Source organism: Panicum virgatum, chromosome 9K (genome assembly GCF_016808335.1).
Source record: "Panicum virgatum strain AP13 chromosome 9K, P.virgatum_v5, whole genome shotgun sequence".
Taxonomy (NCBI): Eukaryota; Viridiplantae; Streptophyta; class Magnoliopsida; order Poales; family Poaceae; genus Panicum; species Panicum virgatum.
In genome coordinates, this window is record NC_053144.1 from 11981996 (window position 1) to 11996498 (window position 14503).

The following is a 14503-nucleotide window of genomic DNA, read 5'->3' on the forward strand; positions in this document are numbered from 1 at the left end:
AATCACTGGTTGGCAATACAAACCTGATGTTGCTCGGAGAGAGCTGTGCCGGTTGATTTCTAGACTTGATTTACCTCTTGGTTTTGGTTATGAAGAAGCATTTGAGGAGTACATTCGGCGTGCTCACAATCCTTGTTTTTCTAGAGTCTCTAGACAGACCACTACTAGAGATTTGGAAAAATACTTTCTTGAGCGTCGTACTTCTCTAATTGATAGCTTGCGTTCTGTTACATCTGTTTGCCTCACTTCTGACATTTGGTCGGGCAATGCTAAGGAAGACTATCTTAGTGTGGTTGCTCATTTTGTTTCTGCTGATTGGGAGTTAGAGAAGAGAGTCATTGGGCTTAGGCTCATTGATTGCTCACATAATGGTGTTAACATTGCTGAACGTGTTGAATCTGTTGTTCATGAGTTTGGTTTGACAGATAAAATCTTTGCTGTGACCCTTGATAATGCTTCTTCTGATTCCAGAGCTATGTCAAAGCTCATTCCTAAGTTTGTTGGTTATCTTGGTCCTGATCCTGCACCACTTGACAATGTTAACAGAGAAAATGACAATGCATTGTGTGGACTCTTGCACCAGCGATGCGCATGTCACATTATAAATCTCATTGTCAAATCTGGTTTGAAAAGGATCAAGTCTTCTCTTGAGGCTTTTAGAACTGCAATCTCTTATTTGAACTCTTCTAACCAATGCATTGGTGAATTTCATAACTATTGCATTGTTAAGGGGGTTAAACCTCGCAAGTTTGGTTTGGATATGGATGTGAGATGGAACTCTACCTATCTCATGCTTAAGCATCTCATACCATACAAGGGCACTTTCTCGACCTTCATTGCTGCTAATTATGGTTTGGTTAATGGTGAGCCACTACTCAGTGAAGGTCATTGGACTGTTGCTGAGAAAATCATGGAGTTTCTTGGAATTTTTTATGAATCAACTGTTGCTTTGTCTGGTGTTTATTATCCAACTAGTCCTCTGATGCTGCATCATATCCTTGAAATTGCTTGTCATTTGCATGCCAGAGAGACTGATTCTTTGCTCATGAGAATTTTGACTCCTATGAAACTGAAGTTCCTCAAGTATTGGCAAAACATCCCTCTTTTGTATTCCTTTGCTTTTATTTTGGATCCAAGGGCCAAGATGAGAGGATTTCATAATGTTCTCCAGCTTCTTTCTCAGTTTGTTGGTGTTGATTATTCTAATTACTTCACTGAGGTAAGAGCTGAACTGTACAAACTGTATAACAAGTATGAAAACAAGTATGGTGCAGTTAGGTTGCAGAAACCCTCCAACATATCAAGAACATCTGGTAAGAAAAAAAATGCTTGGGGTAAGATATATGGAGTTGCTGCTGGTACAAGTCCCTCTTCTCCTGCTCTTGCATCTACAACTTCTGCTGTTGTATCTGTGCCTCTTGTTTCAGAGTTGGCTTCCTACTTGGACAGCGACACTGTCACATGCTTTGATGATGATTTTGACATATTAATTTGGTGGCATGAGCACAAACTGACATATCCCATTCTGTCCATACTAGCAAAAGATGTTATGTCTGTTCCAGTTTCTACTGTCTCTTCGGAATCTTGCTTTAGTCTCACTGGCAGGGTGATCAAGGAGCGTCGACGACGCTTGGCGCCTCATAATGTGGAGTACTTGACCTGCGTCAAGGACTGGGAAGCTGCTGATGCAAGGACGCAGCATGATGTCGAGAAGTTGACGCAAGATTTGGAGTTAAAGTTTGGCATCAAGGACAATGCTGAAGGGCAGGCCACTGGAAATGAGTAAGTGATTCACAAATCACAAGTAATCATTGATTATGTACAGTTTCATAAATCAACTTCATTGATTCTTCTCTTGTCTGCTTTTGCTAGGTCTGTCCCTGCCAATGGCTAGTCATGAGAAGGCAAGGGGCAAGGCTGGGCCTAGGCAAGAGGCCAGCAGCATCACCAACACCAAGTCAGCAGTGCTGTTTCACTGTTTTGCAATTTGATCTTCTGTTTGTAATGTGCTAATGAGTCTGCTGAACTTGAACAATGTGATGTAATTTTGAACAATTATAGAGTTGGGTTGTACTCTTTTTCCCTTCCTAGGATTTCTCACAAGGGTGAGTTTTACCTAGGAAGGTTTTTAATGAGGCAGCAACACTTGATCTACAGCTCTATAATTGTGTTATCACTTACCAGTTAAGTGATATTTTGCTATATGTCTCTGTGTATGCCTAGCTGTGATCTGTGATTTATTTTGAATTAGATTGCTTGTTAAACTTGGAGTAGGGTGAGATGTATTTTGAATTATGGGTTTCGGGCGGCCCGGTCAGCACTATAGTGCCGGGTTCCAGCGGGCTGGCCCGGCACGAAACAGGCCCGCGGGCCCGTGCTTGGGCCGCTGGTAGAGCCCGTGGGCTGGCACGACACGGCCCGACTTGAAATTGGGCCGGGCCAGGCACGGCACGGCTAAGAGCAGGCCAGGCCGGGCTCGTGCTAGGGCCGGGCCGGGCGGCCCGAATGGCCATCTATAACTCCAGTCGAATTTCCTAGCGAATCAGCATCCAAAATCCAAACCGCCGGGACCGAGAACATGCAAGAAAGCGGAAGGCCGCGGCCCATTCGGCCGAAAGTCTCCTCGTCCTAGGTCGGACCTTTCCTCCACTTTCTTTTCCCCCTTGGCGCTGCGCTGCCGCCCCACGACCAAACAACAGCCGCCGCTGCAGCGCCGCCCGCACACGCGCGCGCAGATACCTTTCCTCTCCCCCGTCTTCTCCTCCCCTCTTCGCCCCTTCCGCCTCGGCCGGAACCCGGCGGCCGGCCGGACCGCGCCCGCGCCATGACCAGCTCCTCCTCGTCCCCTTCCCGGAAGGTAAGAAACCCTAAGCCCCCGCCCTCTCCGATCCAGCCGCTTGCGAGGTCGCCGCCCGATTCGACTGATCTTCCTCCCCCCCCCCCCCCCTTTCGCGTGGGCTTTCCTTGCTCCGTGCGTCGTGGGTGGTGCAGGCGCTGAGCAAGATCGCGTGCAGCCGCCTGCAGAAGGAGCTCTCGGAGTGGCAGGTCAACCCGCCCGCCGGCTTCAAGCACAGGGTCACCGACAACCTGCAGAGGTGCCCATTCTTCCCTCGCCGCCCTTTCTCACCGAGCAATCACTGCCTGCGGGGTTCCTATTATGATTATTTCGGCACGTGGGTCGAGCTCGACGCTTGGCTACTGTTTTCTGTCTCGAGTTTCGATTAATGAAATCGAGGAGCGCCACCTGCCACTGGATTGATCCAAAGACGCGTTGCGTGCGTTTGGGGTTTGTTGCTGTGGAATTCTCTGCGGATTTCTGTCTTCCTTTCCAAAGGGTTATTCGTCATAATTTTGTAGTAGTTTTTTTTTTCAATCCTGAACAAACGTAAATGAAAAATAACTGTGGATGAAACAATACAAAAGGTGGGTCATCGATGTGGCTGGGGCGCCAGGCACCCTCTACACTGGCGAGACGTACCAGCTGCAGGTGGACTTCCCCGAGCATTATCCCATGGAGGCACCTCAGGTCAGGGTCATCTTTATTCCGCACGTCGTTTAGCTTCAATTGATTATTACTTGTGCATTAGATTCTAGTTGTTTTTTCTTGGTTACTTTTGCAGGTTATATTTCTGCACCCGGCACCAATGCATCCACACATCTACAGCAATGGGCACATCTGTTTAGGTATAATTCTTAACTGTCAGTCACAATTTTTTGCCCATCTCTTGTGTTCTAAATTCACTAGAGGTCTTTGCTTTCGATGATGAGGGCCTGGCCATCACATAACTCACGTTAAAACTAGATTTAGGATACATTTTCATGCCATGATTGACATCACATAACTCAGCTTGAGGTGAAGCACCTTGCATCTTTGTTGTTTACAACTTGGCGCACTTTAGAAAATTTATGAGTCTGTCCATTCCACTAAATGCATACTTTTGCATAATTGCGCTTTGTTTGACCACATCTCGCTTCAAGCCAGGATCTGCACATACCTCAAGCTGCCAGTTTCATGATGCTATATTGCTATTAGAGCACATTGAGTCCTTGACAGCATTCTTTCATATACAACATGCAAAGTTACATGGTTCCTGGCATGATCGGTAACCAACGGTAGGTATTGATGGAGAGAATAATTGCTGGTATTCCTCCAACCCTAGAAGGGTGGGTATATATAATATCTATATATGGGCCTCTATACACATGGGCTCAATATACACCACCACCCCCCCGCAGTCTGAACTACCGGCACAACGGTGTTCAAGACTGGACAACAAGAAAGCCAACACCCCTCCGCAGTCTGAACAACCGGCGCAGCAGTGTTCAAGACTGGACAAGAAGAGAGTACAAAGGGCTAATACCCCCCCTCGGAGCCACAACTAGCCACCGGCTACGTTGAGGCTGGAGCGAAACTCCGAGAAGGTCGAGGAGGGCAGTCCCTTGATGAAGATGTCAGCAAACTGGGAGGTAGTCGGGACATGGAGTACCCGAACATCGCCAATGGCGACTCTTGTCGCGCACGAAGTGCAGGTCAATCTCCACATGCTTCGTCCGCTGATGTTGGACGGGGTTGGTGGAGAGATACACGGCGCTGACGTTGTCGCAGTAGACGAGCGTGCTCTTGGTGAGCGGGTTGTGGAGCTCCGCCAAGAGTTGTCGTAGCCAGGACGCTTCCGCCACGCCGTTAGCGACATCCCGGTACTCCGCCTCAATACTGGAGCGGGAGACAACCGGCTGCTGCTTGGACGACTAAGAGACCAGGTTGCCGCCCAGGAAGACGGCGTAGCCGGAAGTGGAGCGACGAGTGTCCGGGCAGCCAGCCCAGTCAGCGTCGGTGTAGACCACCAGCTCAGTAGAGGACGAGCGGTGAAGCACCAGGCCGAGATCCACTGTGCCACGGACGTAGCGGAGGAGACGCTTCAGGGCAGCAAGGTGTGACTCCCGGGGATCATGCATATGGAGACAGACCTGCTGGACAACGTAGGTGAGGTCCGGCCTGGTGAAGGTGAGGTACTGCAAAGCGCCGGCCAGACTCTGGTAGGCAGTAGGATCAGCCACCGGATCACCCAAATCAGCAGACAGCTTCGCTTGAGTGTCGACAAGAGTGGAGCAGGGTTTGCAATCAGTCATCCCTGCCCGCTCCAGAATATCGAGTGCGTATTGCCGCTGGTGAAGGAGAAGACCAGACGGGCGAGGCTCAACAGTGACGCCCAAGAAGTGGTGGAGCTGACCGAGATTCTTCATAGCAAACTCCTGCTGCAGAGAGGAGATGACACTCTAAATCAACCGCTGACTGGAAGCTGTGAGCACAATGTCAGTGACGTAGAGCAACAAATAGGCAGTCTCATCCCCACGGCGGTAGATGAAGAGAAACGTGTCAGACTTGGCCTCGGTGAACCCCAGTGTCAGCAAGAACGTGGCGAACCGAGAGTACGAAGCCCGAGGAGCCTGCTTCAGAGCATAGAGAGACTTGTTGAGCCGGCAGACCATATCCGGACGACTCCCGCTTCTGCTCCTGCCCCTGGAGGTACGCCCTGGCCATCCTTCAGCAACCCATGGTTAGGGCCCATCTCGATGTGGCCGTTCCAGGGTCCGGGAGGGGGCCTCGTCCTCAGCTCCAGCCGGCGGCCATGTTCACCGGCGCTGCTCCACTCTTCGCGCCGTCCTGGACCCCGCCCGCTCAGCCCAGCCAGCAGACGACCTGGCCAGAGTGGTGGGACCAGGCCGCTCTAGCGCAGTCTTTCAGCACCATGGGACTGACGCCGCCGGTCAGCACCGAGTGGATCGCCGACTCGGGTGCCTCGTTCCACACTACTCCTGATGCTGGTATCCTCTCTTCTGTCCGACCCCCACACCCCTCTTGTCCTTTCTTGTGTCATGGTTGGTGATGGGTCTTGCCTTCCTGTCACCGCCGTGGGTTCTGCTCCTCGTCTTCCTAATATTTTTATTGCTCCTCAGATGGTTCACAACCTTCTTTCCATTCGTCAGTTTACTGCTGACAACTCCTGTTCTATCGAATTTGACTCTTCTAGTCTTACTGTGAAGGATTCGGCTTCCTGGCGTCCGCTCCTCCGATGTGACAGCCCGGGCCCCTTTACACTCTTCGGCTTCCTGCTTCCGCTGCTCTTCGACTTCTTCTTCGTCTACTGCTTTTGCCGTGACGCCTTCTTCCACCACCTGACACCGCCGGCTTGGACACCTCGGCCGCGACGTTTTGGCTCAGCTTAGTGGTAGTACAGATGTTCCGGCTCCTGTTGAGCACCTCTGTCATGCGTGCCAGCTAAGTCGTCATGTTAGACTTCTGTTTTCTTCTTCTTCGCATGCTGCGCATGCGTTTGATCTTATTCACTATGACCTGTGGACATCTCCTGTTCTCAGCATGTCTGGCTATAAATATTATCTGGTCGTGGTGGATGATTTCTCGCATTACTCTTGGACTTTGCCTTTGCGCGCCAAGTCTGAGACTTTTCCCACCCTCCTCCACTTCTTTGCCTGGGTGTCCACTCAGTTCGGCCTCACCGTTAAGGCCGTCCAGTGCGACAACGGGCGGGAGTTCGATAACTCCACCTCCCGTTCCTTCTTCCTCTCTCGGGGTGTTCAGCTGCGTATGTCTTGTCCGTATACCCCTCCTCAGAACGGCAAGGTTGAGCGGATGATTCGCACGACGAACGACGTCGTGCGCACCCTTCTGATCCAGACCTCTCTGCCCCCTCGCTTTTGGGCTGAGAGCCTCCACACCGTCACCTACCTGCTCAACCGCCTTCCGTCCACTGCTTCTCCCGCTCCCACTCCATACCACGCTCTCTTCGGTACCCCTCGTTACGACCACCTTCGGGTCTTCGGGTGTGCGTGTCACCCTAACACATCTGCCATCGCTTCTCACAAGCTGGCGCCCTGCTCGACTCGTTGTGTGTTCCTAGGGTACTCCCCTGACCACAAGGGGTACCGATGCTTTGACTTCACCTCTCGCCGCGTCCTGATCTCTCGACACGCAGTCTTTGACGAGTCGGATTTCCCCTACTCCACCTCCTCCACACCTTCAACTGACCCCGGCCTGGAGTCTTTGTTTCCGACTGACCCGGTGGTTCAGCCACCGTTACCTGTCTGTCCTTTCCCTGCAGGTTTTCCCGGCGCACCGGCTCCGCTTCCGGTGATCCCTGCTGCGCCGCGGGCGGCCCCGGTGCCCTCGGTAGCGCCACGCGCGGCCCCACGGACCTACGGTCGTGCCGCCCGCGGACCCGGTGTCTTCCGCTGCGCCACGCGCGGCACCGGTGCCTTCCCCTGCACCTGCACGGTACGCTCAGCCGATGTAGGTGTACCGGCGTCGTTCGGCGCCGACATCGGCGCCGCAGCGGTACGCTCAGCCGGTGCAAGTGTACCGGTGTCGGTCGGCGTCGACACCGGCGTTGCCTCCTGCTCCGGAGGCTCCTGCGACGACTACAGTAGAGCCGCCGCCGCCGCCTCCTCCGGCTCCCTCTCGAGCCGAGCCGAAGGTGTACCACCCGCCAGTCATCCATCGGGATCCTCGGCATATCCATCACATGGTGACTCGGTGTCGTGGGGTTTCTAGGGGTACCCACAGCCGGGTGGCGGAGCGCACCCGCCTATTCCCAGTGAGGGAGTACTCGGGGAAGTACTAGGCGATGGGGTTGAATCTACGCTGAGACAAGGACTCAAGAACACTCGATTTAGAGTGGTTCGGGCCGCCGGAGCGTAATACCCTACGTCCACTGGGAGATGTATTGTTCTTGGTGTGTATGAACCTATCCTCTGCTGGCCTTGGCTCTTTCGCAGCCTGAGGTTTTCTAGCGGCGCCCCCCTTTTATAGATCAAGGGGGAGCGGATACATAGGACGTTGGTGCCCCGACAGGTGGGCCCAACGTGACTGTGGCTACAGTGGTAGCGAATCTGTCCTCCGATATGCACACTGCTGCTCTTCTGACTCAGGGGGGGTCTTTTCTTGTCCCGTCAGCTAGGCGCCCGTTGGAGTAGCGTAGCTTGCGGCGTGGCCTGCTGAGGCTATTATGCAGCGTCATAATGGGCGAAGCTGAGCCGTCGTATCCATCTGTTACGGCAGACTGGCAGACGCAGTATGGGCGGCGCCAGCGGCTCCACTGCCTTGGTAATACGCGATCAATAGTATCCCCTGGTCAATGAAACGCCTCAGCTTCTGCTATATCAATGCAGACGTTCACCTACCGCAATAAATGCAATGGTGGGTGAACGTTGGTATGGAAACCCAAACGGCCATGTCTTGCAGACACGTGGCGGCCCTGGACCACCCCGACGCGGGGCGTCGATCTCTTCCCTTAGTGAGGGGTCCGGTTATTATACAGGGGTCCGGGACCCCATGAGGGTCCGGGACCCCGCGGGGGTCCGGTCTCCGTGGGAGGTCCGGAGCCTCGGCTGCTCGCACACGAGTTCCTGCCTCTTCCGGGACACGTGGTGTCTCCGGACCTTTCCCAACTGTGGAACGGTCCGGAGCGTTGCTGGGAGAACAGGACTCCGGACCTCAGGGGTCCGGCTGTTTGGATGTAGTTAAGGATAACTACAAGACCCTTGCCCAGACACAGCAAGAGGGGGTACCCCAGTACTGGGGTACCGACAGTGGCCCCCGGGCCCACCTCGGGTGAGGTACGAACCCGCAGGTGGGGCCACCATCGTGATGTGTTCCTACGCAAGTTGATTGCGTTGGTGTGCTCATGGAGAGAGCGGGCATCCCGGACCCCTGAGGTCGGTATGCCTGTTGCCAAGTTCAGGTACTAGAGTGCTCTCCATTGGGCGACGAAGGTGTAGGCTTAGGGTACGGAACCAAGCTAAGCGGCTACACAGACTTCGGATCGCTCAGGGAGTAAGCACCACTTCCCGGACCCGGCTCTTGTCGACCGTGGCGAGCGGTCTCCGCCGGAGCGGGCCACCGGAGTGGACTTGTAGCGACCGTGGCGAGCGGTCTCCGCCGGAGCGGGCCACCGGAGTGGACTTGGAGCGACCGTGGCGAGCGGTCTCCGCCGGAGCGGGCCACCGGAGTGGACTTGGAGCGACCGTGGCGAGCGGTCTCCGCCGGAGCGGGCCACCGGAGTGGACTTGGAGCGACCGTGGTGAGCGGTCTCCGCCGGAGCGGGCCACCGGAGTGGACTTGTAGCGACCGTGGCGAGCGGTCTCCGCCGGAGCGGGCCACCGGAGTGGACTTGGAGCGACCGTGGCGAGCGGTCTCCGCCGGAGCGGGCCACCGGAGTGGACTTGTAGCGACCGTGGCGAGCGGTCTCCACCGGAGCGGGCCACCAGAGTGGACTTGGAGCGACCGTTGCTGACAATCCGATGAAGCATGTTACCGGACCTCATAGTAAGGTGCAAAAAAACCAAGCCTTATACTAGAAGAGAGCCCGGGACCTCTAAAGACAGCAGTCCTGGATACTAGAGTACTTGTAACAGGGTAGTGAAGTACGTAAACTTAGGGTACATTACCAGGCTAAGCCACGCGGAGCTTCTCTACCCCAGGATACAAATACCACTTCTTCAGAGCAGGTCCTTAGGGGTCCGGACTGCCTTCCAACTAGAAGGGGTGTCTTCTCCTGACCACAAGCCAGCAACTTAACTTGGATTGTTAGCAACAAAGGTAAAGACTCTGTTTGGGAGGAAAAAATGGTTAACCGAAAAAAAACAGCCAACCAGAAAGAATGAATGTAACCGGGGTGGAGCCGAGATAAGGTCAAGAAAGAAAATCTCCTTTATCATTGTGGTTATCACGGTATACATCAGAGGTCGGGATTACGAGGTCAGACCTCCACCGCTCCGGACCGCTTTTGCCTGTTTGTGTGATAGGGCCAGAGGTCGGGTTTACAAGGTCGGACCTTGACCGCTCTGGACACACACGTAGACGCCACGCTATTACAAAGGAGAAACTCTCTCATTCCTTTCTTAGGAGTAACCTACGGCTGCATGCTATACAGCGCGTTCTTCTTCGGAGGCGAAGGCGCCCTGGATGTGCCTGAACCGCATCATCCAGCATCACCTCGGGAGCTCGGGGGACCCCTCCTTGCCTAAGAGCTGTCACATGCCTAGATGGCATGAGACAAATTCATTGGCTTTGAATCGAAGAGGCCCCTCCCCCTGCCGTTGCCGTTGGAGACCAGACACCCTTGCGCAGCAGATGGACCGGTGCGACGCGTGGAGAAGCGCGGTCGTTCGCCGGCTTGTCCTTGGTGCTAGCGCCAGGGGCCCCCGCACTTGGTGGCGGGGTCCTGTCTGCAGCAGCAGCACCGAGCAACGCTGAGGTGGATCTCCGATGCTGGAGACGGCAGGACGTCACGGTCAACTTCCTCCGGGATGGCTGTCGGCTCCAGGCTCCATGTTGAGAGAAAGCCTTGAGCCGACGCCATGCCACCGCAGAGGAGGTGTGGCCGTTGCTTGAGAGAAAACCTTGAGTCGACGTAGGAGCGGCAGCGCGCAACGGCGCCTCCGCTGTGCGCTGCTACGCCGGCTCTGAGGTGTCGTGGTGGCGACGCACAGCAGGCGCCGCTGCCGTGCACCGCCGCACCGAGGGCGTTGGAGCGCCGGTGCCATGGCATGTGGAGTGAGTGTGGCCCTGCCTTCCTTCATCTTCTCGCTCGTCGTTGCAGAGGATGAGCACGGCCCAGAAGCCCGAAGATCCAACCTGCGCCTGACTTCCCCACGGACGGCGCCAAAATGTCGTGGGGTTTCTAGGGGTACCCACAGCCGGGTGGCGGAGCGCACCCGCCTATTCCCAGTGAGGGAGTACTCGGGGAAGTACTAGGCGATGGGGCTGAATCTACGCTGAGACAAGGACTCAAGAACACTCGATTTAGAGTGGTTCGGGCCGCCGGAGCGTAATACCCTACGTCCACTGGGAGATGTATTGTTCTTGGTGTGTATGAACCTATCCTCTGCTGGCCTTAGCTCTTTCGCAGCCTGAGGTTTTCTAGCGGCGCCCCCCCTTTTATAGATCAAGGGGGAGCGGATACATAGGACGTTGGTGCCCCGACAGGTGGGCCCAACGTGACTGTGGCTACAGTGGTAGCGAATCTTTCCTCCGATATGCACACTGCTGCTCTTCTGACTCAGGGGGGTCTTTTCTTGTCCCGTCAGCTAGGCGCCCGTTGGAGTAGCGTAGCTTGCGGCGTGGCCTGCTGAGGCTATTATGCAGCGTCATAATGGGCGAAGCTGAGCCGTCGTATCCATCTGTTACGGCAGACTGGCAGACGCAGTATGGGCGGCGCCAGCGGCTCCACTGCCTTGGTAATACGCGATCAATAGTATCCCCTGGTCAATGAAACGCCTCAGCTTCTGCTATATCAATGCAGACGTTCACCTACCGCAATAAATGTAATGGTGGGTGAACGTTGGTATGGAAACCCAAACGGCCATGTCTTGCAGACACGTGGCGGCCCTGGACCACCCCGACGCGGGGCGTCGATCTCTTCCCTTAGTGAGGGGTCCGGTTATTATACAGGGGGTCCGGGACCCCATGAGGGTCCGGGACCCCGCGGGGGTCCGGTCTCCGTGGGAGGTCCGGAGCCTCGGCTGCTCGCACACGAGTTCCTGCCTCTTCCGGGACACGTGGTGTCTCCGGACCTTTCCCAACTGTGGAACGGTCCGGAGCGTTGCTGGGAGAACAGGACTCCGGACCTCAGGGGTCCGGCTGTTTGGATGTAGTTAAGGATAACTACAAGACCCTTGCCCAGACACAGCAAGAGGGGGTACCCCAGTCCTGGGGTACCGACACTCGGCGGATGGCATCTCAGGCCGCGACTCTCTCCGCCACCGAGGTGGAGCTGCAGGTCTCTCCAGTACCCTTCTCTGTCCGCGACGCCTTGGCGGATCCTCACTGGCGTCGCGCGATGGAAGAGGAGTACGCGGCTCTTCTTGCCAACTAGACGTGGGACCTCTTGCCAACCGGATCGACGCCCGCGGCTCGCAGCAGCTGTGCCGCGGCCCGCTGGACGGCCGGATCGACGGCGGCGGCGGCAGTAGGGTCGGGCTGCAGGGGGCCCCTCGCGGCCCCCGCGCCCCCGGCGCCCGCGGTGTGCTGCAGCAGGGGCTGCAGGGCCGGCGCCTGCAGGGGTGGCCCCTGCAGGGGCGGCTGCGCGGCAGGCAGGGGCGGCAGCGGGCCGGGAGGAGCCGGATCGCCCCCCCCCCCCCCCCCCCGCGCCTCCTGCGCTCGCGGTCAGGGGCGCCAGCGCGACTAGGGCGGCGGCGGCCGGGACGGCAGCGCCCCCTGCGGTGCTCCCCCGCGCCTGCCGCGCGCGCGCCGGCTGCGGCGGCGCGCGGAGCAGAGGAAGGGAAGGAAGAGAACGAGGAGAGGGGAAAGGGGGAGGAGGAGGCCGGCGGCGCCGGCGGCTGCTGCGGGCGGCTGGGAGGGGAGGGAGGAGAGAGGAAACCTAACCCTAGGCTTCTGATACCATGATGGAGAGAATAATTGGTGGTATTCCTCCAACCCTAGAAGGGTGGGTATATATAATATCTATACATGGGCCTCTAGACACATGGGCTCAATATACACCAACAGGTATGCTTTGCCCTGAACCAATTGATTTTTCCCCTTGCTAACCATCTGGACTATTTTGTGATGTTACTGTTTTTCCTAGTTTGAAATAAGCCCTTCGCTTTTGGAGCGATATCTGATCTAATAACAAAGATAGGAATGTGACTAAGCTGGAGTTTTTGGTTATATTTGCAGTTCATATTATTTTCTTTTATGTTTTTTTTTGAAGTAAATATTTTCTTCTATGTAACCTGTCAACTGAAATGCTATATCATGATTGGTAAAAGGTCTTTCAGATCACTGAGTGAACCATAACAATGTACTATTATAGATTCTTAGTCAAGACAGTCAGACAAGCTATGCCAACATAGTGGATGTTGCCATGCAAGTAACACTTCTGGCAATCTCAACTGGATGTCACTTTGAAGTACAAAATGGTTCTACAAAATCCAAATAGTGTACTTTCTTGGCTTCCCATTAACAACATGTGCTGGCTTTATCTTACTCCACCCCGTAAGCTTGTCGGAAGGGTTAATATTTAAGCCTGGCATTGACTGTTAGTATCTATTCATTGATGTGGTGGGCATTATTACAGTTGGAGAGATTTTTTGTTATGTTTTTATCTTGTTTTCCCTAGCTGTGCCATGGACCTCCTAGAAATGAGTAGAAACCATGATTACATGAACGAGTTATTTGTCACTAGCCTCTTTTTTTTTTTTCCTTTAGAGAATGTATACATTTTGCATACACCTGCACCCATTGCATAAGTTTTGTGCCTCTTCCCCCCACCCAATAAATAAATATAAACAAATAATAAATGTGTAATCTACCTTTTCCAGCTTCAATTATTTGAATTAGCTAGTATATGACAACTAACAATTGTCTTTTGTGCTAGAATTATTTTTGTATCCTGAGTACTGTAGAAGATGAAACACGCAGTGTCTCCTGTGCTCTTGTTTTTTGACTCAAGACTAACCCCTAAAGCTGACCTTTCCTGTTGGAATTTTGCCATGAGAAGCTATTCTAATAGCTTGCTAGAATGGTATAGATGTGGATGTTACAATCTGAGATGGATTATTGGCTTATTGTTCCTTCACTTGTCTACAGATATATTGTATGACTCATGGTCCCCAGCAATGACGGTCAGTTCTGTCTGTATCAGCATCTTGTCTATGTTGTCAAGCTCGCCCGCAAAGGTTACATAATTTTTTTTCTACATTATCCTTCTTGAAGTAGTGGACCTTGCTATCTGGCTAATACAGATACTGATTACAGCAACGCCCAGCCGATAATGATCGCTATGTCAGGAACTGCCGCAACGGTAGGTCCCCGAAGGAGACTAGGTGGTGGTTCCATGACGACACGGTGTGATGGGTGTTCCATTGGTGTTTCCTTTTGGCAGCAGCCCCTTCAGTTGCCAGACTACCTTACATGGGAGATGATTTAGGCTTAATTTCAAGCAACCCATTTGACTAGAAATTAACATGCCCTTGGGGTTTGTAAATGAATGTGCATCAGCGACAGTTGCTGTAATTGTTAATCCTTACACCTTCGATGATGATATATAGAATAATGTTTGTTGTCATTTTACGGAACAGACACGAAATGCAACTCAAGTTGATTTTTTTACTTGCTGGATTTCTGAATATGTTCTCGAACCAAGAATGATTTATGATGATAGTTGCGCAATCTAACATTCCTGTATTTACATGACCGTAAACCTTATATTGATATCAATGATACTCCGTATTTTTTGAAGAGTCATAGTTGTCAGATGCGAAGTAACCCTAGAATTGGTGTCCTAACAGCTACGGCAATAGTACAAATGTACAGGTCAAAATCAAGGTGTCGCTATAATATAATTAGCAACTTATTGGGCGAGCAAAGTATTATTCCCTCAATTCTCTTTTGATAATTCTATTTCATCTTATTCAATTAATCAAGTCATTGTTTGGTGAAGATTTTCCATTAAAACTCAGTATCGACGCCATCGTATGCATG

At 53.4% G+C, this 14503-nt stretch overlaps 1 protein-coding gene across 1 annotated transcript; it reads left to right on the forward strand.

The window, feature by feature from the left end:
• Positions 1 to 2652: 2652 nt before the first annotated feature.
• LOC120648336 (ubiquitin-conjugating enzyme 15-like) lies at positions 2653 to 14140 on the forward strand. Its single transcript, XM_039925079.1, has 6 exons — positions 2653 to 2857; positions 2992 to 3095; positions 3424 to 3526; positions 3621 to 3684; positions 13610 to 13698; positions 13778 to 14140. Exons 1-6 carry the CDS (start codon positions 2825 to 2827, stop codon positions 13871 to 13873), a joined length of 489 nt encoding a protein of 162 aa, XP_039781013.1. The 5' UTR covers positions 2653 to 2824; the 3' UTR covers positions 13874 to 14140.
• The last annotated feature ends 363 nt before the right edge of the window (positions 14141 to 14503 follow it).

What these genes read in the sequence shown, in the direction of transcription:
- LOC120648336 (XM_039925079.1), top strand. Translation starts at nt 2,825, where the DNA reads ATGACCAGCTCCTCCTCGTCCCCTTCCCGGAAG. An exon ending in CCTCGTCCCCTTCCCGGAAG is followed by an intron (nt 2,858 to 2,991) that starts GTAAGAAACCCT and finishes TGGGTGGTGCAG; the next exon opens with GCGCTGAGCAAGATCGCGTG. An exon ending in ATCCCATGGAGGCACCTCAG is followed by an intron (nt 3,527 to 3,620) that starts GTCAGGGTCATC and finishes TTACTTTTGCAG; the next exon opens with GTTATATTTCTGCACCCGGC.